At 35.1% G+C, this 26,700-nt stretch overlaps 1 protein-coding gene across 2 annotated transcripts in view; it reads right to left on the bottom strand.

Moving 5' to 3' along the window:
• LOC117111483 (DNA-directed RNA polymerase, mitochondrial-like) overlaps positions 1–25,126 on the bottom strand; it is a 47,757-nt gene extending 22,631 nt beyond the window's left edge. For both annotated transcript variants that reach the window (XR_004445879.1, XM_033254402.1), the window contains exons 1-14: positions 24,879–25,126; positions 18,445–19,201; positions 15,728–15,944; positions 14,639–14,734; positions 10,788–10,888; positions 7,260–7,491; positions 6,841–6,996; positions 5,912–6,011; positions 5,235–5,425; positions 4,431–4,550; positions 3,459–3,500; positions 2,714–2,787; positions 2,176–2,242; positions 1,538–1,673 (exon numbers count right to left, since the gene is read on the bottom strand). Coding sequence is in view for 1 of the 2 variants with exons in the window: in XM_033254402.1 (XP_033110293.1) it covers positions 1,538–1,673; positions 2,176–2,242; positions 2,714–2,787; positions 3,459–3,500; positions 4,431–4,550; positions 5,235–5,425; positions 5,912–6,011; positions 6,841–6,996; positions 7,260–7,491; positions 10,788–10,888; positions 14,639–14,734; positions 15,728–15,944; positions 18,445–19,201; positions 24,879–24,987 (2,398 nt within the window). In the remaining variant the exon portion in view is untranslated. The remainder of the gene's footprint in view (positions 1–1,537; positions 1,674–2,175; positions 2,243–2,713; positions 2,788–3,458; positions 3,501–4,430; positions 4,551–5,234; positions 5,426–5,911; positions 6,012–6,840; positions 6,997–7,259; positions 7,492–10,787; positions 10,889–14,638; positions 14,735–15,727; positions 15,945–18,444; positions 19,202–24,878) is intronic.
• Between the last annotated feature and the right edge of the window lie 1,574 nt (positions 25,127–26,700).

Raw genomic sequence — 26,700 nt, 5'->3', positions numbered from 1 at the left:
AAAAATGATAAGCAACAGCTAAAAAGTAAACGTAAGTAAACAGCCAGAAATAGAACCAGAGCTTTCGGAAAACACTAGTCCTTCCTCAGTGGCGAGTGAGTGAGGGTAGAAAAAGCTAGATGGTATAAGGTGAGAATATCATGCAAGCATGATTTTAAACAATAGGCTGGGTGAGATTAGAATAAACAGCCTAAACAAGTAAACAGGAAGGCCAAAACTAAACTTTATCCAGAATAAATTGAAATGCCATTGGTTTAATTTAGTGTACTGGGAGAACGTTCCTAATATTGAGTCCAAATGGTGTGGTTGTTTTAAGTAAATAAAAGTTCCCAGTGATTCTCTTTATCTTTGCGATTTTTGTCGCTCCAACTGGCATTATGGTCAATTGCAATCACTCTGAAATTTGAAATTGAATAACCAGCTGAAATAAAATGTTCGGCTACTGGTTGATCAAGCTTAGATGTTCTGATAGCTGATCTATGTTGTGTCATTCTCATACAGAGAGTGTTTTTTGTTTTTCCGACATATTGTTTACCACAAATATTACAATATATGAGATAAATGACATTTTTGGTGAGGCAATTAATTGATTGCCTTATCCAAAATATGTGGTTTGTTTGGTTGCTCTTATTTATATATATGTATATATATATATATATATATGTATATTCATAAAGTAGGCATTACTGTAAGCAGCACGCAAGTCCCCAGCTGAATACTGTGTATGTAAATATAGACAAATCAAATAAACAATCATTTATGGTAACATAATTTTATCAGGCAAAAATAGTTTGTTCTGTTGTCAGGGCTTTCCTTTACTCATCACAGGAAATGCTGTTTGGCCACTTATTTATAGGTAGTAGGTTAACTTTCGAAAAACTGATAGGCCATAATAAAGGTCGAACTTGCGAGCTCAGAAGTAAATTTGCATCTACGCGGCTCTCACTATGACCATGCATTCCTTGCATTCCGTAAGCATGAAAGTAGCATGCAACCTCTAAGACTGCTATGTATTTGAACTTAATACCCACACAGCATATTTATTGGATTGGATTTATTCGGTGTAAACACCAAGGATAGCCCACGAAAGTCTAGAAGAAGACTTATTTCCAGTGGGGTCCTTCTAGTGGTGATTGGGCAGTACACCGGGAGACAATTCCCTACTCTTTTCCGAAGAATGTACTGCGTTATTTAACGTGCACATGAGCCATAAATGCACAGGACCAACGGCTTAAATGTCCCTTCCGAAAGACGGAGCACTTAATTAACTTGTATATCAGCCCTCCAGCTGAAACACAAGGAGAGGCAGCAATGGAAATCGCACACACAGTGGCTACCATCAAATTAGCCAACTGAGCTAAGCTGATCTCTATGTGTATTACCTAGGGCTTATATAACAAGTAAAATTCTACCTCAGAGCTTACTTTTAACTTGTCTAAATGTGCCCAATGCAATTCTAATATATGGAAACTAATATTCTTTTATTAGTAAATAAATCACAATGTAAATGATGTATAAGAAACTATTAAAAACTTACAAGACGAAAACAGATAACCGCCAAACTTATGAGAACACCATGGAAGAGGAGGAGACAGCATTGGAACATGGTTACTGTCAAACACCACATCTGGTAGACATGCATCCTGGATCAGGCTCACTAGCTTCGGGTGTGGCTGTAAATCACAATGTGCACACAAACTATATACATACTAACAAGAATGAATCATCAAGATCATTTTTTCATGGTCATTTGTAGAACACCCTTTTTTAAATTTAACTAAACTGTACCCAAACAATAACAATATTTTACCATACCTCTATGATTCTCAAAAACAATTATTATTTAAGCAGCCCTAATTTGCAACTGCATTTTGTTTATGGTTGGAATACCTCAATTCATTCTTTTCATTTAGGGTTTTAATTGAATTTCCCTTATTTCTATGACAGACAAGACATTTTTAAAATATTTGAAAGTTCATTGAGCTTATTTACAAAAAATGGAAATTTAAATGGAGGTGAGGGTATGGAAAAAAAGTGGATGATTTGAGGTGAGCATCAGGAATTGATCATAGACACTAATAATAAATATAATTAGAAAATAAAAGTAAATTGCCTGTGTGGATGGCTTAACAGTAGGTCATAGTAAATTATTAAATATATCGTAAAGAACAGTACCTTCACAAAACCAACTGTCTTAAGACTCCTATAGTCAAAGATGTGATAGAGTGCAGGTATCATCTGCCTAAAGACAATTAAAACATCAAACAAAAATGACAAAAGGTATATTAAAACTAAATTAGGAACTCAACATTGACAGACTGAACAGCTTTAATTGCTGATTATATTATAAATGACTGTGAATTATATATTATTAATGACTGTGCATTTACATATTTCTAATCATACCTTCTGAATCCAAATGAAACATAATCATAACTTTATTTTTGTATTGGATTCTTTAAATCAGTATTACTAATAGGTTTCTCAGATGTAAGAAGGCATTTTCCTTACATCTTCTAAATAAATTCATTTAATTTACTAAATGATGATCTCACAATTGTTCTACAAAAAGTACATATCCAAAATTGTCTGCAGTGACTGGCATCACACATTCTCAGTAGACAGGCAAGCAAAAGTATTTAGTGAATGATTAGGATCAAGCAAGAAATCTGAAGTATTTTGATAATGTTTACACTGAAAGTGTATAGCATACCTTGCGGAAGTGGATCGAAGATTACTGTCAATGTTGATTTCATGTAGCATCATATCAGCCAGTAATGAACCAATCTAAAGCAAATATGAGACAATTAATTAACTTGATATTGAAAATTTGTTTATCAGATTTCATTCAACTAAATAACACATAATTCTGTAAATGAAACTATCAGAATGAATTCAATCTGAAAAAAATACATTAATAATAATAATAATAATTGTTGACTTATATAGTGCATATTGTAGACTAACCTCTATGCACTTTACATTATTACCCCAGTCACTGGATCAAGCACATGGAACACAACACTTATGCCCCATAATGTTGCAGCTGTAATCAGCGCATGGTTGTGTTTGAACCTACCAGGTACCCACTTGTACGCCTGGGTGGAGAGAGACAACCGTAGATAAAGTGCCTTGCCCAAGGACACAAGCGACTTGCACAGCGAGAGTTTTGAACCCCGACGTCAAGGTTGAGAGTCCAAGCCACCACCAATGCGCTAACCACTTGTACGTTAATACTATATAGTCTGGACAGGTGAGCCATGGCAGCCTAAAACTAGTTTTTATTTTTTTACAATGATAATACAGCTTAAATGATATAATTATATTGCATGTTTTAGACTTCATAATTTGAGCAAGGATATTTTTTGCAGCCAAATGCAAATAAAATCTTGTATCTATTTCAAGTGATTCTAGTTTTGAAATTAACAGAAATAAATGTGTATATTTTAATTACTTACTGACAAAACAACTGGCCGTGACCACATGTTGCTTTCTGTGTCCTGGAAGTAAATAGTCAAAGTCTACTTATTATTTTATAACAACAAATTATGTAATAATCTTGGTCTATCCAAAAAGGACAGTAGAATGGTGGAGCTCATCTGGACCTCTTTAAATCATCTAAAATCGGCCAAAAATGCTTATTAAAATTGTATTAAAAGTACTTAAATTTTTTTAAATAGTGAATTAACCAATAATATTTATTGTATGGAAACAAAATTAATGTATAACTTTTGGCATTCTAATACATCTCTGCCTTGGCAAGCTAATAATAGGTGATATGTAGTCTAAGGGTTTTGTTGTAGATTTGTTTATAAAACACCACACCCTTCTTCTTCTGCCAGAATAGTTTGATGTTAAACAAGTATATAAATCTTTTTGGTCTAATGCTGTTACTTTACTTTGTTTACCTAGCTGAACTAGAGAGAAAGAATTAATGTAAGTCCATAAAATATAGCAATTATGTTTTCAAACATAAAATTAAAGAACTAAATTGCAAATCCTGAATTCTATATGGAAACTCATTAGACAAAACCTGGCCTGTCATACGCCCTCCTCCACCCACCCATAACTCAACTGAAAAAAATAGGGGTGGAAAAACAAAAAAAAAATTATTTTTTTTAGCTTTTTCCTTCTTTACAAATTAAAACAAATGTGAGTAAATTTATCTTTATTTTTTGACAAATGCCCTACAAATTAGTCTAAAGTTGTTGTCTGATGTAAGATATTGCCATTCTAAGCCTCTGTGTGTAATTTTTATTCCATCTGATGAGTATTAAAAAAAAATAAATAAATAAAAACTTTTTCCATCTGCAAAAACAATTTATTTTATTTGGCCTAATTAGCAATGTTAATTATTGCAGAATAGAGTAGATATACCAAAGGAAACTGCAAACACTAAACAAAATGAAAAAGGCCAAAGGAAATCTCACCAAAGATGCTCCTGAGGGATGTTGGTGCTCAATTTCTTGCCATGTTTCTCTCAATGGCTTTTTAATCAACTGCTCTTCATTTAAACACAAAGGCACAAACCTCTCATATAGTTGATTAATCTGTGTAAAAAAAGACACTTACTATATATCAGTACTGTAGCTCAATCAATGGTAGCCACAGTTTGTAAGCTAACTATGGAGATCCTTTCAGAATTGATCTGTAAGTTACGATAGCAAACCGTCTTTTGAGTGAGACATTTTAGCTGTGCGTATTAAAGAAATCTGTGCACAATAAAGTAGGAGAGATTATCCCTTGTTGAGTAGTACTCAATTCCTCACCAGAAGGATCCCACAAAACCATTGGACTTAATTGTTTATTCTTGGCACGTTTCAAGTTAAAAATATTTTTATTTGACAATCATAAAATTCAGACAGTGTTTGTTGATGAAATATTCACAACATTTCACTGTTATAAGCAGGTTCCTCAAAAAGGCATCCTGTGGCATTATCTTTCAAATGTTTTACGATACGCTAACTTCTGTTGATCAAGACCTTCTATACTTGTTACTTGTATAGCTCTTTTCCTTACAAAGCGCTGTTGGCCACTCTCCACAATATAAAGTCAAACAATAGTGCCATTTTGTATTCACACACTGATTATGACAATACTATGTAGTCCTCTTCATTAAATTCTCATCGCTGATATAGGCTTAGGTTTTTAGGTTCCACATGCATACTTGTATGGTTATACATCTCTTTTGTTAAAATAATTTTAACAAAATTCAAAAAAGAAGAGTACCATACCTTCTTGCTCACTCCTGTCTTTATCTTTTTCATTATGACATATTTGTGAAATAGCCTCTGTCCAAGCTCTACTGACAAATTAACGCGAGCATTTCCTTCTGATGAAGTAGCTAGGGTATGTAAAGTTTGCAGCATTATGTCCACATACTCCTCAGTGTCAAACAAGCACATAAATGGATAAAAATTGGCAACTAAAAAACAATGACATATAAATCATTAGAATTAAGTATTCTTTACAAAAATTGATTACATACAAAAATATATATAGTGATTAATGACATTTAAGAGCAAGATCTGAAATAAAAAAAGTGGCATTATGCTATCAATGGCTGATCCAGCAGTGGATGAAATTGCCACTTGACCTACCAACAATGGTGTGGCTGAGGTGGATGGCAATAATAAATTTGATTTGCAATTGTTATTGTTTTGTGCAAAGTACAGGACTGATGGTTATCTGCAGGTAAATGGCACACTGATGCATGTTTCATTATACTGCATTATTTTGCAGGTCTTTCTAAAGATGTTTCTTAAATAAAAATGTAGTGATAATAATTATATATTTTATTTTATCACTATCATAAGTTTTTTGTAGAACAGAAATTTGTTTATTTCATATTTACTATCATAATTATCACAAATTATTTTAAAATTTCCAAATTCTTGGAAATGTCACATACTTCCACTAAGAGATTTGTTGTTATGACCAAATTTGACTTCATCAAAAGCTCGAGACAGACAACTTCGCCATTCTTGATCATGTTCTTTAAGGTGTTTTCGCTGTTGAATAAATGCGAGTTTCGTTAATACCAGCCAAAATAAATTTGAGGACAAATTCTTCTAGCAAATTAGTATCTAAACAGAAAAAACCCCTTAAATTAACATATACAGATCAATCAGTTAAAAGCAACCATCTCTATTTTTATAATTTCTTCAACAATAAACAACCAATAGATTGTTAGTCACATAACCAAAATTAATGTGTAACTTCTAAATGTGCAGACACTGGAAAGGTTTGCTGACCTGGAAAGTTCTTTTTGCTACCAGAGTACAGATCCAAGGGTGCATTTTCTATGGAGTGAACACTGGAATTATTTCAACTGAGGGCTAGCCTAGAATCCAGATTGTTACCTTGTTACACGTCCGCCACATGCATAAATGATCATGGCACCACTGCTTATTCGTTTAACAGGGGTAGTAATTTTCTGTTTTTAAACTACAATTGTCAAACGAATGAAAGTTTATTCATGGTTTATACGCCCAAAATGCACATCTGCCATTTATTGGGAGTTTGCTATGTATACATTATTATTGTTGTAGCTTCTTCGGTAATTTCATTTACTTGATTTTGATTAATGCAGTGGACCTACACCAAAGTCTGTTTCTTAATTACAGCATGGGGCGATGCAGCTAGTTGACGTAAGGGTCCAGGGCAACTTGATAGAAATTCATCATTTGCATAATACCTTAGGTTTTACGTCTGAGGTTATTGGTTTTTTTGAAAGCCCAGTTCTGCACGAGCCAGTACACCACCCATGGATACAATACCGGTAAGAACCCTATGTAACGTTTTCCCGTTCTCGCCCAACACACAAGTAAGACTACAAACCTTAAGTTGTATTTGAGGGCTCACTTTATCTTCAATGTCAACTGATTTCACTTTCATATGACCACATTCCTCAATTTTCACCTGTTCCATTATATTCTTCATCATGTCTTTAAAATTTATATTTTTTGACACTTTTTCTGATTCATCACGTATATCCTGTAAAAAATATTAGCCCCCAAAAAAAGTTCAAAAGCTTTCATCTAAAATTTACAAAATAACAAATTACAAAATATTACAGAAATTTAACAGCCTTTTTTAAAAATAGAATTCAATTTTAAACTATATTTATAATGTTAAATTTCCAGTTTATACTGTCTAAATTTATTTTAAAATCCATACTCCATAATAAGAAAGTTAAGTATTATTGCCCTAGTTGAGCAAAGCTGAATACTACTTCTAATTTAAATGAGCACACGTACCACCTGATTGTGATGTTCACAGTAGTAGTCCTCCACAAGCCGATTTCTGCAAACATGTGGTTTAAAATCCCGTTGAACTATAGCTGAAGGACAACTTTTCTGCAATGCATCAACAACACAGTTTCTCTGATCTTCAGTCAATCTGACTGACAGTATGTTATGCACATCCAGCCCATTTTTTTTCATCTCACTGATACATTTCAAAGCGGCATTTGAAGAAATGACATTATTCCTTAAAATAGATACCATTAACAGTTTAATATTTTCTATTCTAGTAATATTTCTTTTTACAACAGCAAGATTGTATATAGTCTGGTCGTTTTACTGGTGTACTGGGAAAAAATTGTTAAAGCTTTTTTAAGGTATCAATCGATGTGCACTGGTGTCCTCTTCAACATGCGAAAACTGCTCTACAATCCTCCTTGGGGAAAAAAGTTATAGTCATTATAGTGAAGCCCCCACCCATTTTCAGGTAAACTTCAATGACTTCTCATAGATTTGAAATACTCTAAGCATAGACCTATATAATTTGTAGGCTGTCGTAACCAGGAATCTATATCAGGTATCTAGGAGACCTAGGAGGAACCTATATGCCTATGGTGGGATTCAGGGAGAGGCACGATGGGGAGGTGTACGATGGGGAGGGGGAAAGCCTCAGTATTTGAAGTTCTAGCATTTAAATGTCAAAGTTCATCATGTGAATAGTATTGAATGCAAGCTTTTTTGGTTAATCAGAGAGTATGGCTTAAAAGGGGATTCGCATCAATCAAACAAACAAATCCCTAATTGTTGGGAGTTTCCCAGTGATTCGCTCTTCAGAACCCCTCTGAGTGGTGCTTGGCCGTTCCTGTCCCTGCTCACTTTGCTGTCGGGAAAATCAGACTTTCCATCAGGGACATCGTCCCTTCCCCCCTTAAGGGACATCGGATCCAGAGTCATGGTGCTGATATTTGCTCGACAGGATTTTGATGTTCCAAAATAGAGGAAGGGGTTGGGTGAAATGCCACTCAGCGTATGGCCGATGTCCCTGGTGGGAGAAGGGGTGATGTCCCGATGGAAAGGCCTATTTTCCATTCCACTTTGCCTTTGGAAAAATCAGCCTTTCCATTGGGGATATCACCCCTTCCCCATTAGGGACATCATGGTTAATCCAGCTTGGTAAACAGTTTTTTACCAGGTAATCTCACCAAGACAAAACAGCGTAAGCAAGTAAAGGTATCTTAGTTAAACGGTATATATCTATTATAAATATGCTTATAAGTATTTTATCTGACCTATTTAATTAATTCATTTTTTTTGTGCCAATAGCCAAATTGGTAATAAAGTTTGATTTAGAGACAGTGGCGGCGCCAGCGGGGGGACAGGGGGCTTAAGTCCCCCACCGGGCATGTCAAGCCCCTTCAGTCAGACCATAAAACATATAAAAATGGGCCCACACCAAGCCAACACATGTCTGTCACAGTCTGAGTGCCATTTCCAGCCATCCAGAGGTTGCTATTCTTAAAAATAAATCTCATTTGGGAGGAGAACCCCATCTCAGCCCCCTTCTCCCAGCTCGGGCCTACGAGCTCAAGTCCCCCTGTCGGACAACTTAGCCCCTCCAGAAAATATATCCTAGAGCCGCCACTGTTTAGAAAGAATAAGAAAAAAAGAATCGTAACTACACTAAGCTGCTATTTTATGCTATTGTTCATATTTTACTGCTTTTAATTGACTTTCGGCAAACTGGGTTTTGACAAACTGGGATTCATGGTTTTTGAGTCGGCAATCGAGCACTCGGCAAACTGGGTTTCGACAATCAGGCCTAGATCCTTTCCTACCTTTCTACCATTACTCAAGTTTATATATCAGTCACATCAATCATATGAGTATGGTTTATATGTTATATGCAAATTTTACATGTACAGTACTGTACTTTACTATGAAATAAAGAAAATTTAATTGAATTGAAAAATATTTTTAATACCGTATATTCTCGCGCATAAGACGAGGATTAAAATAGCAGTTTACGATTGTAAAACAGGAGTTGTCTTATACCCACAACACATACAAAGTTTTTAATTTTAAATCATGTTCGTCTTATGTGCTGATTGTACGTAAAACGGAAATTTACTACTAAAATGAAGCTTTTGGTTAGTATGAATGATAAGGGCTGGGAATAAGAATTGGATGACCATTTAAAAGCGCATAAATTGGTACTATTTGGAAGATTAGCCCTACATTTGGCTCTGTTTTCAGCCAGTTGGATGCAGTATCAAGATCATAATTAGCAGCAAAAAGTAGGGGCTTCAAAAATCATCTCAAACTTGGCAGTCGCCTTGTACGCCGATCGCCTTAAACACAAGAATATACACTATATTTAGTTAGATTTATTGCACGTAATATTATGACATGTATTAAAGCTACAAACTTAAGATGCTTACTTGACCTCCTTCACCAATGACCATTAGTAACAGAAATGGGGATTGGGTTTACAAACCTTAGGCTATGTTCACACACATGGCGTAAGGCTGGCTTAAGCCTGGCGTAGCGTACACCTTTGTGTGTGAACTAGGCAATGGCATTGTTCGCCACTCACTACGCCACGTCCTTGGCGTTATCAACGCTATCTGCAGACCCCCAGATTAGCTAACGCCATGGAGCTAACGCCAGTGATGCTTGAATGATTTTGACCTCAGGTCAAGAGATGTACCAATCACGATTAGTTTTGCAATAAACAAACAAGTCAGCTAGCTTAGCTCTGCTAGAACCAAAAGCGCGCGAAGTGTTCACTGTGTTTTTCTTTGTGGGATTTTATTTTGAGAGTGTAGGCCTATTGTTTGGATAAGAAAATCATACAGATCATACAGAATGTTGGCTCCTACTCGTTCCTCTTGGATTAAATGTCAAAGAAGTTCCATCCTCAGTTGCTGACAACGAAGTTGTCTATGGCGAATTGACTTGATATACTTGACCAAAACCAAGCAAACAAGCACGGTTTTTCGTGTCTAGGCCTACATTATTTAACTCATGAGCTACACTTTCTTCAACAAAAAGAAATAAAAAAGGCAAAAGCGAAGACAGTAAATCGTTAGGCAACATAATCGATCGAAACAGCGTGTACAACAACCATGAAAGTATAAATAATAATGTGACTAGTCTTCCCATCATCATGTTTCGAAAGAGGTTGCTGACGCACTTCCATTTTTAACGGCAGGCGTTAATAGCGAATGCCGTTCGTGTGAACACCTCGGAATTTTAATTCATGGATTAGCTTACACCTTGCGTAAGCCACACCAGCCTTACGCCGTGTGTGTGAACATACCCTTAGAGATGAGGGATGCAGCAGAGTAGTTGCTGAGGCTGGCAATGAGATGATTTCACCAAGAGTGCTACTGTAGTAGACGTTCAGTGAATGGCCAATTTTCAAGGAAAAACTTACCTTTACAAATGCTTTTATGCAACAAGATCTATAATTGGTAAACCTAATTTCTAAAATTTATGGATAAAAGGTCACTATTGTATTGTTGATTGAAGCAAAACATTTACCTTCCAATGCACTCCAGTACTGCAGCATAAGATTGCAAATCAGCTTTTACACCTAGTTTTCCCATTTCCTTGAACAATTTTCTAATCTTATTTAAATCACCCTATAAGAAAGAAATGATATATGGAAAATTAAATTTTAAAAGAGATTATTTACTGATTACTTAATGACTATTCACTTGCAATTGGTTACCCACAAATCCATATTCTTCCCCACACCTAGCTTGCTCCTTATGCCCCCTATACACTAAACGTTCCTGCCCGTTCTGAAAATTTCATGAAACGGGATGAGGACAGGTTGAAACATGCAATTTTTGCTTTTGCTACGACACAACACAGTTTGAAGTAAGTGCATTACGATTGCAGATGGTTTGTACAACGTTTGCAAAAGTTTAAAACGAGAAGACGTTACGTTTGATGTTGTTGCAGTCCGTTCTTAACAAGTTTCAACCCGTCCTCAACCTGTTCACGGACGTTTCCACACGGTTTGCCATACGACATGTTCGTTCCTCAACTCCTAAAACTGCTGAGTCCTTCTCTTCAACAGTCACTAACTAGATTGATCAGTTCTTTGAGATGCAGAAGAAACTGATGCAGCAGATGGTGAGGCCCAATACAGACTGCAAGTAAGAAGCCTTCATAGAATACGTCAGAGAATCTATCTATGACATCCACCATACAGTGTGGGAGGAAATGCAGAGAGACATCATCACCTCTAAAACATTTTTATATTTCTGACTGGTATTTATTGGTGTGGATAGCATTTGTGAATAGGATGTTGAATCACATTGGCCAGAAATGAGATAATTTTATTTGACCATTATTTTTTAATGTGTACAGGTGGTTGGACATAACATTTTTAATATTTTTAATACAATACATAATACCATTTCGATAGCGCATTTTCATGAAGATCAGAGCGTACTAAATTTAAACCAATTTTAAAAACGGGCAGGAATATATAAAGCACATTTTTCCAAGGGATGCCAGTCAATTCGAGCGGATGTCAGTTCGGGCAGATGCCAGTTCGAGCGGATGCATTTAGTGCGAACTATAACAAGGGCGAATTTATCGTCGCCATATTCTTGTATTTGTTTGTTTTAAATGCAAAAAATGCTCTGATTACTAAGGTCCTGAAAGGTTTTTAGTACTTTTTGATAAATACTCCATGTTTGAATTACAGTCTTGGCAACTCCGACTACCAAGGCGGCCTTTAACAAGTTAAAACTATAATAGAACTGCGCACTTTTCAGCTTAAAAAAGAAGAAGTGTATGTTTTACTAGAGTGCACGAGAAGCACACACATTATTTTTTTCACGGTAAACAAAGTGGGGTGGCTAGCCACCCTATTAACCACCCCCACTTCCCCAGATCCGCCACTGGTTGGGGTTCTCTATTTAAAAAAGCAAATTATATTTGTAATTGAGTTATGCTACTCACTTATCTATTCTGGAACTGTTGTGTGCCCCCTTCCCCTTTGAAAATGTCTAATTTTTAGCTCAAATTATATTTGTAATTGAGTTATGCTACTCACTTATCTATTCTGGAACTGTTGTGTGCCCCCTTCCCCTTTGAAAATGTAAAATTTTTAGCTCAAAATAGGAAATTTTGAAGTAATTCGTATATAACTCACATAGGTTGTTGTTCGCACAAGTGGATCTTCTTCCGCTCAAACTAGCATCCGCTTGAAAAAAATTCCGCTCGAATTCGTTCGAATTGGCCTTCGCTCGAAGTGGCAATTTAGGATTCCCTAAGGCAGTACAAAATTATCTTTAACAAGGGTTCGTACATAATTTGATTTGTTCAAATGCAAGTTAAAAAATATGTTAATGATTTTTTTTGTTTATCATTACTCTTATTCCATTATTATTATTATTTTATTTATTTATTTATTTATTTTTTATTTTTTAAAATTTTTTATTCATTTTTTTTTTCTGGGAGCAGCACATCTCTAAGATGACAGTTGTTCCGCTTTTGCTGCTCCCTGGCTCACCTGATTATTCTTTGTTTGTGAATTTCTGATTTTTTTTTTCTTTTTTGTATTTGTAATGTTTTATATTGTTAATTGTTTTTGCCAGAATGAATAAAAAAAAAATAAAATAAAAAAAAATTTTTAAACAAGCAAATTTCCAGGACAATTCCAGGTAAAATTTTCCAAATTTCAAGGACACTTCATATCGCTTAACAGTAAAAAAATTGACTATTTTACAATAGATTATAAAACATGTATGGCTGCTGTACTTAATTTTAAATGCATGTTAGTTTAGTGTATATTAAGTTTTATGCAACTTTAATTCGGAGGCGATGGATCTGTCTCTTTTTCTCACGCTTGTGGGGAAATCTGTTTTTCTCACACAAGTTAAGGTAGGGCATGGTTGAACCGGAGTAGAATTTTCTCCTCGGCAACACAAATGTGCGAGTACAATTCTTTTCTTATTGCTTAAAACTGGCTTTTGTGGTGCCGAGGGGTGGAGTACCCGCATGACCACGCTTTTTTTTTCAGCGAACGATAACTAACTTAGCTATCTCAGCTGTGCGAAGTTGGCACAAATATACCGTAAAAAAAATATAGGCTACTTCGATGGGTGTACATTGCGGAGATGTTAATTTATTTTATTTCATACATATATTTAGGTGTTTATAAATGTTTAAACTTGTATAAACTATGTGCTGTATTATTAATTAATTTAATTTATGGCTATGCTCTATTCTCTACACATCATCATATTATACTGTATTATTATTTTTATTATTCACTACTATTGGGCCTATTATTATATTGATACGTGGTATATTACTATAGGCCTATGTTGTTAATTTTATCTATGTATTTGGACATTTATCATGTTGTAGGCCTACGTAAACTTTTATAATGTATTACATATAAAGCAAATGTTAAAGTGTGACAGGGTTCTCACCATCCTACCAGCATTGTTTTTTTCAATGATTTTGTAAAATTTAGAAACTTAATTAATAAAATACCTTGCTCTAAAAAGGACTATTTTAACTGTAAATGCCCTTTAAACACAAACGCCCTTAATTAACAAAAAACACAAACGCCCTTAATTAACAAAGTAACTGTAGAAGTACACGTTCCTATGGTTACATTAATTGTTGATTAACTGCCTTGTACAGGATAGGGCCAAAACATGCCCATTCGTGCAGAACAAGTGTGAAAGTGATGAATTACCCAAAGCAAATTCACCGGGCTGTAGTACTATTTAACTGATTGAAAGAACTTATTACTGTATTTCTGTTTTTAACACACAACAGGAAGCAAATATATAAACACTATAACAAAAATCAACAAGTTAATGATAATGATTATCAATGTCTAAATCAAAATTACATGTAAACATAATTAATATACAAGATTAAGAATGCATAGGCGAACAACTCCATTCACTGAATCGCACAAGTTTGTACTGAACCAGGTAGTCTATTATCAGCATTTGACATTCTTTCTGTCTTTTCAATAACATTCCTAAATTGGCGGCGTACAAAGACTTGACCTGCTTCTCCCAAGAGTATCATGGGAACCTACTTGTGGGAACGTTTCTCATTTAATTTACTGTTACTAGGCAACTTGTAGTACTGGATAAATGGTAAATGATAAAATTTCCAGGACATTCAAAGACAATCCTAAATGTCCAGGACTTTTCAGTACTGGACAAGACTCATTTGTTTTTCCAGGACATTCAAGGAATTCTAGGATTGATACGAACCCTGTTTAATACCCAGACTAGGTCCACTGGCATAGTTTTTTTGTGTGTAATTTCACAATAATAAAATAAGGTCAGTGGAAATATATGTCATTATTTGTTTTTACGAATAAAAAAAACAAAAAAAGTTACCTCTTTTGCCCATCCATGAAGAAGAACATTGAACACCTCTACATCTAATGGCATAGAATACTTGAATTTTTGGAACATCAATTCTGCTCGGGACAACTACAGAAGATTATCATCATGTTATTACAGGTATAGTACTGCGAGTGGGAATATTTACAGTATGAACTCTTATGCTTGTTTCCTACATTTTAAAACAGGTATGTAACCAGCGGAATTGAAAAATTTAACTAATTTTACGACTTGGTCATTTGAATACGGTAAGTTCAATCCAACTGGTCAGCAGTTGGTGGGTGAAACGATGTCAAACATGTGAAACATTTGGGACCTACTGTAATCTGAAGTCTGCATAACATCGGCATACAGAATAGAAAAGCAAGCAATCCAAATAATGTTTTTGTGTGTGTTCAACAGACAGTGCCTTTACATACACTTGTATTAAATATAGAACTAAACAGGACACTGGTACCATAGCCAATAGAGAGATTCGGCAATGGGCTTCACATGACCTAACTTGGGTGTTGGATATAAACAATTGAATGACACAGCGTTGTTTTACATGGAGATTGCTATTGCGGCCTTCCTTTGTTTATTGTTAAAGATCATCATAATTCCTAGTAAACTATACCAAATTGATTGGAAATTTAACTTGAGAATTTTGCCTTAATGGTTTGCTAATGCTTTAAGGAAACTGGCCGCAAACATTGAGATTTTCCAACAAATGTTAGGCCTAGGCCCCTACACATCTATGGCATGGTTAGTTATGCATGATTGTCTTGAACCTGTGAACTACGCAGAGATGTTAGTGCTACCTAAGGTTTATGAAGGATCACTTAAATTTCAAAGCATACAATCCTTGGAGAAGGCTTGGATAAGTAAATATTGCCTTTCCTAGCATTTATTTCTTACCTTAACAGTGGATGGTTGTTTTCGCAACCATAACATTATCTTTTCATATACTATCACATTGTAATCTCTTTCATGTATACCCAAGTAAGTCATGTGACCGGCTGTAAACAATCATCGCCGAATGCCTCTATTGGCCAATTATCAATTTAATATGTTAAGAGGAAAATAAACAAAAGTGCAACTTACCATACCAGTAAATATACATACTTCAAGATAAGGTAACAGGTAGGAGTGTGGATGAGTGAAGTATGTTTTATGAAGTGGCATTTGATTTGAATCTGGAACCTTTTTGTTTGGTGTAGCTTTAACTTTATGCTTCATCTTTTTTGTAAAAGCATGGCTGCTTTTATTATCCTCACCTACATCAACTTCTACTGCAGTCTCTTCAAACTCTTTCTGTTCCCTTTGAATAAAAAACAATAATTTATTGCAGTATTACAAATCAGATTTCTTGTTAAAGGTGGAACTGGTCTTTGTTCTTGATTTTTATCAGCTGTGCAAATTTTTAAATGAATTTTTTTAATGGCATATTTAGCTAAATTAATTAAAACAGTTAAGACTGGTGACTATATTGAAATCCCTTACTGTGCTTAACAATATCTTTAGCTATCTACAATCTGAAATCATATAAACTGAAGAAACATTTTAAATGCTTTATGAGGTCATCTAGACTTTAATATTAGAATATAATATTTATAATTGTTGTGAAATAATTGGTGGTTGAATTTGTCATTCACATCACCAAACATAAAGGCACCCATTGCTAAATATATGTGATTATCTTTTCAATAAGACAGGCACACACACTGCTTTGCTTGACAACACAACACTGTCTGATAATTGTCTATGTGTTAGTTTGAGGGTATTACAATTATTATTAAGTGTATTAAAATTATTCACTTATGTGCGTAAATACATATACATAGGCTACCGTATATAATATTAAATCAAACTGCTGGTTGCAGTAGCTATCGGTTGCACGACGACTGTAGGACGTAGAATGTAATGACATCACTAAAAGTCATCTGCGCATGCAAGAACTTTAAGTTTTCCTTGTCGCATGGATTCTAGGATGCAATTTCCATGTATGCAGAGAATGTAGGACGACTGGTAGGCATTCATACATGAGTCATTCTGTTCTAGCGTTGCGTCGTCGAACAAATCGAAAGCTCCCTACAGTAGTATCAAAACACTAACTGCGTGTGTGCATTAGCTGCACATATGAGAATCTCATGATTTGCTAGTAGTATGCACATTGACACTATTTGCAACTCTTCGCGATACAAAAAATTAATAATTGATTTGGTATGCCTGAACTTCTGGTAGAATGTAGACATTTGTTTAATGGATTAAAAGGTATTGTAAATATTATTATGAATTATTTCAGCATTGCCTTCTCTTTTTTGAATTGTAGGCCAGTGTTTTCACACCTAGCACTACAACTCGCGCCTGCAGAAAGAGAGGACAGACACTTGCCACCATCGACATTTGTTGACAAGTGGTAATTGAAAAATTAATTGCGTAAAACAAAGTTAACTGGAAATACTCCTTTTACGCTGCACAGCAAAAGCATAGCCTCCACATGTTGTGATTTTTCTCTGAGAATTGATGAGTAGTAATTTGAAACCAATCAGTCTTACCAAATTTTAGTTATCATGGTAATAAACAATTTTCTAAACCAGTGACAATGACAACAACATGAAGAATATTACAATTTCAACTATTATTAGATTAGGAGTTTTTATGGGAATTATGATGATGGTATTTACTGTACGTATTATTTCCTCATTCATGAAATATTAATTGTATGCAATTAGCATAACCACATACATACCAAAAACAATAGGCTCTGTCTTCTTATTACCATCTTGCATTCCGTGAAGTTTAAAAACCAATCAAACTTACCAAACTTTATTTATTGTGTTAACTAGCCTAAATTAGTAAATATTAATTATGCAAATGAGCAATTAGCATATTCACACATACAGAAAACAATAGGTTTCGTCTTCTTTTTACCATTTTGCATTCTGACAAGTTTGATACCAATTAAACTTTAGTTATCGTGGTAACAATTTACCCAACAACATCGAAAACACAGACCAGAACGACAACAATGACGATGACGATGACAACAGCATGAAGAAGAGCATGGGCAGAAACGAAAGCCTCCACGGAGATTTGCTCCTTCATGAAGAAAGTTACTTCAGATTATTATGTATGAAAAATTAAGGAATTCCTTGAAATAATGGACCCTAATAAGCTAAAGAAACTGAACATTTAATAGAAATATTCTAGATCTATTTTAAAAACTCAAGAAACGAAATAAGATGTAGGCAGGAGGCCACCTAGGCCTAGATCGTAGCCTAGCCCAGATACAAAATTATCACACGATTTTACCTGTCTGCACTGACCAAAAAGTGATTACTGTATTACCTCAAATTGCTTTAAGAAATGTTTATTTGTTTGATGAATGTCTATCAAAATAGCATTCTTTTTTAAACACAATTATATATGTATATTCATCGTATCCGTAATGATGTGCAATGTCACTGTGTTTTAGCATTTATTGCAATAGCAACAATCAGCATACAAACAGATAAATGCAATACACACAGAGTATACTGATCATATTGCAACCGACAGGGACTGACTAGCAATTAGTAGGCCTATAGCTTCAAACATCATACATTGGGGGAAAATTATTATCCTTTAGGTTAGATTTAATGCATTCAAAGATTTCCTTCAGGCCTTGCAGGCTCTTAGGAAATTTTTAAATGCATTAAATCTAACCTTAATAAAATTTTCCGCTAGTGTACAGTACTATGCACAGCTATACTAATTGCTTAATAGTAATAAATTATCACATTCTTTTAAGAACTTCTCAGAAAAATCATTTGCAATACCTTTGATGTGAAATTAGTGCACTGGATGAAAGGCTGGTTTTTGGTTCTTTACCCTTTCGTAAATGCATGGATTGTCCTCCTATATGTTCAACTTCCTTTAGTGATCTAAAATGTTTGCTTGATGCATTCAAATTTTCATTTTTACTAGCATCATTGTAGTTTTCTATATGTTCTGCAGTGTAATTATTTGAAGTTCTCTCCAGCAACAAATTTTCACTTTCCATCTTTTCCTTTTTACTAAATAGCTGACTTTTCTTTGCTTGCTGCTGGGATTGTGACAATGGAACACGTTTCTCATCAATGCTTTTTTTTTTAGATACTTGGAATTTCTGTGTTTGGGAATTTTTCAGCTTCTTCTGATTTTTTAATTTCTTCTTGCTTATCTCTGTTGTTTTATCATGTTTCAATAGTAACGGCGATTTAGTAGTCTTGCCTTGTACTTTCCGGAAATTTTTGGTTTTGGTAGGTTGCTTGTTTGGTAACTTGTTTTTTGAGTTGAAAAGTGGTATGTCTTCATTTGTGTTATTTTCTGTTAATAGCTTTTTTGGTTGTGCATTCAATGATGGTTCAAACTTGGTCATGTTCTGATTGCTAGTTTTGCCGTTTGTGTTGTGGTCTTCCTTTACTTCAACTGCATTTTCCTCAAAAATCTTTTGGTTGCCTATTTGCATCTGTGAGCTGTTTGTAGCACATTTGCCTACTTTATTGACGATATCATTATTTTGGGAATGCAACTGGTGAATTTTTCCATCTAATACTGAAAGAGAAAAAAAAAAACACATAGCAACAGATGCTAACACATATTTACTGAAACTAAAATATAGCAAGGTCTCGTAATAATAATAATAATAATAATAATAATGGTCGACTTTAATAGAGCACATATGATAGAGACCTCTATTCGCTTAACATAAATAAGAATACAAATAGAATGATACTTATCTAATTCTTCTCCTTAACTAAGCATGGTTTGGCCGTTGGCTCCGAGGAGTTCATCCACCCTTTGTTCAGCTATTTTTCTTATTGCTGCTGGGTGACCATTCACCCTCCCATCCAAAGGTCACTAAGGCCGTAGATGGGGTTGCTAGTTAGTTGCCGGCAATTCGAGTGGATGCATTTTAACATCATACCCAGGACATCTTAACTACACAACTAACACTAATCTTACCTAAATGTAACTTAAACTTAAACTCTGACTAGGGCAATATAATAGACAAAGTAAAGTGTATTGGCCCTAACAGCCACCCATACACATAAGATCTATTAAACAATCAGCACAAAAAAGATCTATTTATCAATCAGCCAGGTATTCCTAGAGCTCCTCATCGGAGCTAAAAATTGGAAGAGCTAACAAGATAGAAATTTTTAAAGAATTATGTTCACTTGTACAAAAATTAAAATGTCTTAAAATTGAAAAAAAAAAATGTCTTAAAATTGAAAAAAATTTGAATACTAAGGCACGATTCGAACTCACGGCCTTTGGTTCAATAGTACACATCGTTAACTGACCGTGCAATCTATACATGTCCTATTAGTGGTAATGGCAATATGTACAGTCCTTGGTATTGGAGGCACACTTCTCAAAAAAGATCCATTAATTAATTAATCATTCAGACGAGTACTTCTAGAGATTTTTTTTAAATAATTATATTAAATAATTTGTACAAAATTAAAATATATTTTTTAAAAAAAAATAACAATTGAATAATAAGACGAGATTCAAACTCACAGCCTTTGTTTTTATAAAGCCATCGCATGGATGGCGCAGTTAACCAACTGCACCATACATGCGACATGCATAATAGTGGTAATGGCAGTAATGTACAGTCCTTGTTGAAACCCCTGTTTTCTTTTGTAGTGTATGAAGCACACTGGGGTGCAACTTAAAAAAAGGGCTATGAACATTTGTTGGAAGTCGCCCCTAGTTTATGTGTACAAAATTTCCTGCACATCCACCATTCAAAACTGAACCGAATAAATCAGCTGAGTTTTTTTAGAGCTTCTCATCGGAGCTAAAAATAATAACACAATTTTCTGTATTTTTATATGGACAAATATACTTTCGTGAACCTTGAATCTTAAAAAAGAATTTGCCGCTAATAATAATAAAAATAATTGGCCCTAACAGTCGTTCATGCAAAAAAAAAAGATCTATTACCTATTACTAATCAATCAGCAGAGTATTCGTTGAGCTCCTCATCAGAGCTAAAAAAAGTATGAATACAGTAACAAACTTCATTTACCCATATTTTGTGGCCATCATATATCAACAAAAATATACAACAGAAGTGTAGGGTAGCCAAACATAAGTGATTCTCCAAGGTCAAATATATTTTAAACTCTAATATTACACTAGTAAAAAGTCCACAGATAATAATTCTGAAAACAAATTTAGATTAAATGAAACTAAATCGACAACATGTTTTGACGTGTCACACATCCTCATCAGGAAATAGTACTACTACCATTGCATTCTGCTGTGGATACTGGCTTTTTACAAATACTTGTTGATTGATTTAGTGGAACGAAAATGTGATATTGTAATGTAATAAGCAGTTTTTTTATTTTTATTTTTTAGAATCCTAAGTTATGTGGCGCTTTCACATTTGGGAGAATATACAGGCACTAGCATCAGTATTTCCCTGGTCAGTGGATACTTAGTTGGCAAACCCGCACGTTTTTGTGCAACTTTCTCTGCTTCGGGAGTATGCCTAGTCATGCTACTTCGCACACATAACCACATACATTCAATGCCACACCATACTGTACCTCAGCCCCACCCCCACCGTGTTTGGAGCCGAGGTAAGGAAATTTACGAACATGGCACCTCTAGATGTCAGGAAATAGCACTATCAGACTTTACATTTGAATATAATTTTCTTTTTTCTCTCCTTGATTGGGGCTAGCCAGAAGATTTTTGAAGAATTGCATCTCTAAGACCGGAAATTACTTATACTTGCAGTCATAAGAAAGTTCTTTAAATCACGTTCGCTGCAAGAGACGTGTATACTCGTCCCACAGGCTGTTGCTGAGGGCGCTAGTGACGACTATACTTGTCAAAATTGGGGTAACATTCTAGGGTTTATTACGTATTTGTTATACAGTACATTGTAGAACAACAGACTAATGGCTAGTAGTTCGGATCAGATACATATAGATACATACGGTGGCCCATAAGTGTCAAGGCAACAACTTTCGAAATGTCAATGCACACTTTCAAAATTCACGGCAACAAATTTCGAAATCACACGGCACATTTTAAAAAGTCATGGCACACTTTTAAAATTTACCGCACACTTTTAAAAACTATGGCACACTTTCAAAATTCACGACAACAACTTTTGAAATGTCACATCAAACGTTTAAAATCACAACTTTCTAAGTGGGAAGTACAACTTCTGCCGTGAGGTTCACGGCGTAAGTGATAGAAATTTAAACCTCTAAAATTTTTGGCTGCTGGCGGGAACATGTTGCTATTTAAATACAACCACTTCAGCCTGGGCTAGGTTGGACTATGAGATCTTCAGCCTAGGCCTACTCCAGGTAACCCGGTCCCATTAGTCCAGGCCTCGTTTACGTCAAGATTGGCCAAAGCAGAATCTGTTGTATGACCCTGGCTTAGGAACCTCCTCTAGGCCTGGCTACTGAAGAATCCTGTACTGAATATTAATTATTATTTAATAAATAACTTTTATACAGTACAATACAGAAATGGGAAAGGTAATATATAATTGAATTATTATTTATTAGCTTTCCGTCACCCTTTCTTTTCTGGAATATACCTGTAGTCATGACAAATTTTTTTATTAAATCAGTTAAAAAATCAAAACAATCATAAGTCTAAACTTCTTAAGAAAGTATAATACATACTCCAAGTATTGAAATACACGCCATCTTGTTGGGATTCAATATTTCGACATTAATTATGTCATCATCAGGAATGAAAAAATTATCCATATTAGCAAGCCTGTCTCTTATACACATCTAGATGTGTACACTAGTACCAAAAGTGTTTAACCAATCAAAACATTACCTCTAGTAGGTGACATAGCAGTGATTTAAACAAAAGATCAAAGCATTCTTACTCTAATGATCAAAGATACCTACACAAACAAAGAAAGCTCTTTTGAAGCTCTGAGCCCATTGTTAAGCAAAGGGTGTAGTCTACGTATAGCGAACGCTTCTTTAAACAATAGGATAGACCAGTTTCGGGAGCTGTCAATAATGTTAGTACTAGAAAATATTAAACCTAATTTATTACTTACATTACAGACGACATTATCATTTTCAAGTATACCCTGTAATCCTAAAACATATTGGAATGCCTCACAGTTTTTAACTACTACTAGAGGTAATGTTTTGATTGGTTAAACACTTTTGGTACTAGTGCATATAAGCTTGCTAATATGGATAATTTTTTCATTCCTGATGATGACATAATTAATGTCGAAATATTGAATCCCAACACGATGGCGTGTATTTCAATACTTGGAGTATGTATTATACTTTCTTATCTGAGATTAATCAGTGGACCTTTTGGTATCTAAACTTCTTGTTTACCAGGGCCCACTCTTTGTCTTGAAGATTAGGAATTAAGACGTAGTACAGCTGAAATTATGCATGTCGTGTCATCACCATAAGAAGCCACGCTCCCTTGGCTGAAGTGGTTGTTTCAGTTTAAAAAAAGGGGACCCTGGTAATCACAAGGCATAGCAAAATACAATACCGTACAAACAATAAGACAAAATAATAATAATAAGTTAGGCCTATGTCCCTGATTTTTGTTTTTGAATTAGGATCTCTGGAATATTATCAATGCAAAGAGTAAATACATATGGGTAGGGAGGCTGTAATCATAGAAAAAAAATGAAAACAATCAATGGTATAATCAGGATATTACTACTTCACAGGCTACTACAATAAAATACTAAGTCTATGAGTTTTCCAATTTTAATCGGATGAACAATTATACTGGAAGAGAAAATGGGCCTAATAAATAAAAATTACAATTCTTACAACATGATTGCTATTTATTCTTTTTTTTTTTTTTGGGCCGATTAGGCTTATTTAAGCCATGATCCTTACAAGGTGCGTCGCAAGTTTGCCCTTTCATAATCATCATGCGTGAGTGTGTTTATGTGTGATTACTGAAGTTAAGATTTATCATATTTAATTTTTCATGCCTTTAAACAAAATTGCCATGGCCTATATTCCCGAAGAAGATAAAGGGTAACTGAAAGTTAATAATAATTAATGATAATTTTCCCATGTCTGTATTGTAATGTAATTGCATAAAAGTTATTTATTAAATAATAATTCAGTACAGGATTCTTCAGTAGCCAGGCATAGAAAAGGGGCCTAGGCCAGGGTCATATTCTGCATAGGCCTAGCTTAACGTGAAAGAGAACGAGGTCCAGACTACAGTGGGACCGGTTAGCTGGACTGGACATTTGCTAGGTCTCCTAGTCCGACCTATGTAGCCCAGGCTGAAGTGGTTGTATTTAGCAATTCCCATGTTCCCACCGGCGGCCAAAAGTTTTAAGAATTTAAATTTCTATCACTTCCGCCGTGAGACAATCACTTGTTGTACTTTCCACGGCTGTTGTTGCCGTAAATTTTGAAAGTGTGCCTTGAGTTTTAAAGTGTGCAGTGAATTTTGAAAGTGTGCCGTGGTTTTTAAAAGAGTGCGGTGAATTTTGAAAGTATGCCATGATTTTTAAAGTGTGCCGTGTGGTTTTGAAAGCTGTTGCTGTGAATTTCAATAATGTGGCCGCGACATTTCTAAAGTTGTTGCCGTGACACTTATGGGCTGTAGATACACCTAGACAATAACGTACAAATAATGTATGTATGTCTGTTGTGTTATGTTACAGGAGTGGGGGCATCCTCTGAACATACACTAACCCATGCAAAAAGCAGACGAGTAAAGGCAGAGCCAATAAAAAGTGCTGTCCCAGTGCTGGCAACGAGTTTACTCGTCCCGTAATATTTTCGAACCAGTTTATTAGACCAGAGCTCTAACAACTCCCTGATTAGACATACCGTTTTTATGATATATGACTAGGCCTAGATAAAATGACAAAAAAGTAGGTTTTTACATGTAAACTTGTTTTGGCACACGGGAAGGAACCTAAAAAATGGTCTGGCAATCAACGTCTTTACACTCATGTTAAATTGTATATTTCATAATTCGATTTCTAAACCATGAGACCATGCAGCCCAAATTTTCAGATCCCAGGGTGGTCTCGAATTGAAGAGCGAACTGTATTTCAACTAGTATAACTTCTACTACGTACTAGGCCTAGCCTAGGTCCAGCGTTGCATAGATTAGATCTAGGCCTGTCTATACTCCCTGGTCTATATAGGCCACCCCAACCTCTCTAGGCCTTGCCTAGTAGCCTAGCCCGGTTTGGTCAACTTATTTACATACTTACAGGTAGTAATATTTAACAAGGGGTACATTCTTCGATTTCTAAATGTCCTGTAGCATGCCATACTAAGATGTGGCATCCGTATGACCGCGCATATATTAACTAAGGACATAATATACTTTATGTAAAATACTATCTTCGGCCGCCTACATGTTCAGGCCTAGGCCGGTACAGTACAGCAAAAAGTGCACAGCGAAGCCCGTAGAATAGTACGTTTTGCATGTTGTTGACAGTAATGGAGAGCACGTGGGCGCCGGGCATATAGGCAGTAGCAGCAACAGAAAACTGACTCACAGTATGAAAGGCAATCGTCGCCAATATAATACGAATAGTCTGTAAAACGACGGCTTAGGAACTCCAAATTCACAACAAAAAAAAAGAAAAAAAAATGGAATGTACAAACGAATTTCATTTTATTTATTTATTTGACCACAAACAATAAACAATAGAGAATCAACAAAACGATGGTCAGGGACAGCTAAAGCAAATCAGTTACTGTACCTTAAGAGCCAATTGACCCTCAAATAAGTAACGAATATTGCACACAATAGCAACTGATATAAAATATATAAAAAGCCCTAAACAATTTAAAGGATTAATAATTATTCAATATTGCATATTAACAGCTTTTCTTAAATACTACAAAAATATATGAGATTTTTTATTTAATTAATTAAGGATTGAATTATTATGGATTATGTACAAAATAAATATTTAAAAAAATCATCCATAATTCTGTAACTGGCTTCCAAATCGTAGGTGTCAACTGATGGAATACACCGTTCGTAACGGCAAACACATTTCACAAATCAGATGTAAAACAAAATGGGTATAAAAACAGTCCTGTTCCATATTTTGTAAACCTGCTTAATTCTGAACATTTAGCTTAGTCACAATTGATTCCCTCAGTTTCAGGAGCAGTTTGGGGTGTTTTTTTTTGTTTGTTTTTTTTTTTTTATGCATTTAGTGCAAAACTGTTTGTCTTGATTTGTCTTTAATTTTGTGCTTTTTTGCTTGTTTCTCTTGTTCTGTTTCTCATGTACCGTACTCGCGCGAATAAGCACCCGGGCCCTTAAAATATTTTTTGCACTTTCTGAGTGGCGCTTATTCAAACGGGGCGCTTATTTAAATAGGGCGCTTTTGAAAACAGAGTGGAAATTGAAGGGGCGCTTATGGAAATAGATGAAAATCGGGGGTTCTTATGGGAAATTATTAAATTCAAGAGACACTTTTTGATTAAAAAAAGAAAGAAAAAGATTATAAGGACATACGAATGGTAGTTAGGCGGAAAAGATAATCGTCCAGAGAACATTTCTCATGACAAGAATTGTGAATATTTACATAACTAGCAGATGCAATTCCGGGTGGTGGGTAGTGGTTAGCTTGTTGGCCATCGGCCCGATTAAGATTAGCAGGATGGCAGGATCATTGTATTTTTTCTTGAAAACTCAGATGAGAATGTGCTAAAGGTCGGAAAAAGAAAAAGAGGAGTAGGACTATGTAATAGACAAATATGTAAAAAGAGTAAAGTTGGAAATAGGCCTATAGGCTATACCGGTACTGTCTGTCCATGGATAGGAGCTATTTTCTGTCCAATATCCTCATTTTGATATTGACCTAAGAAGAATGTGTTTCCACTCTGCAGCTCAAATCATGCCAACAACCATAGGCCCAGGATTGATTGGAGTATTGACTTGCTAAAAAGAAAATCTTATTATAATATTGAGGGGGCCCTTATTCAAACGGGGCGCTTAAGGAAATTTTCATGTTGGGAGGGGAGGTTGTTCGAGAGGAGCGCTTATTCAAACCATAGAGAAAATACTGT

Source organism: Anneissia japonica, unplaced genomic scaffold, assembly GCF_011630105.1.
Source record: "Anneissia japonica isolate Jap-2015-1 unplaced genomic scaffold, ASM1163010v1 scaffold736_len178028_cov180, whole genome shotgun sequence".
Taxonomy (NCBI): Eukaryota; Metazoa; Echinodermata; class Crinoidea; order Comatulida; family Comatulidae; genus Anneissia; species Anneissia japonica.
The sequence above is the reverse complement of the archived record's forward strand: the minus strand, read 5'-3'. Positions and strand labels throughout refer to the sequence as shown.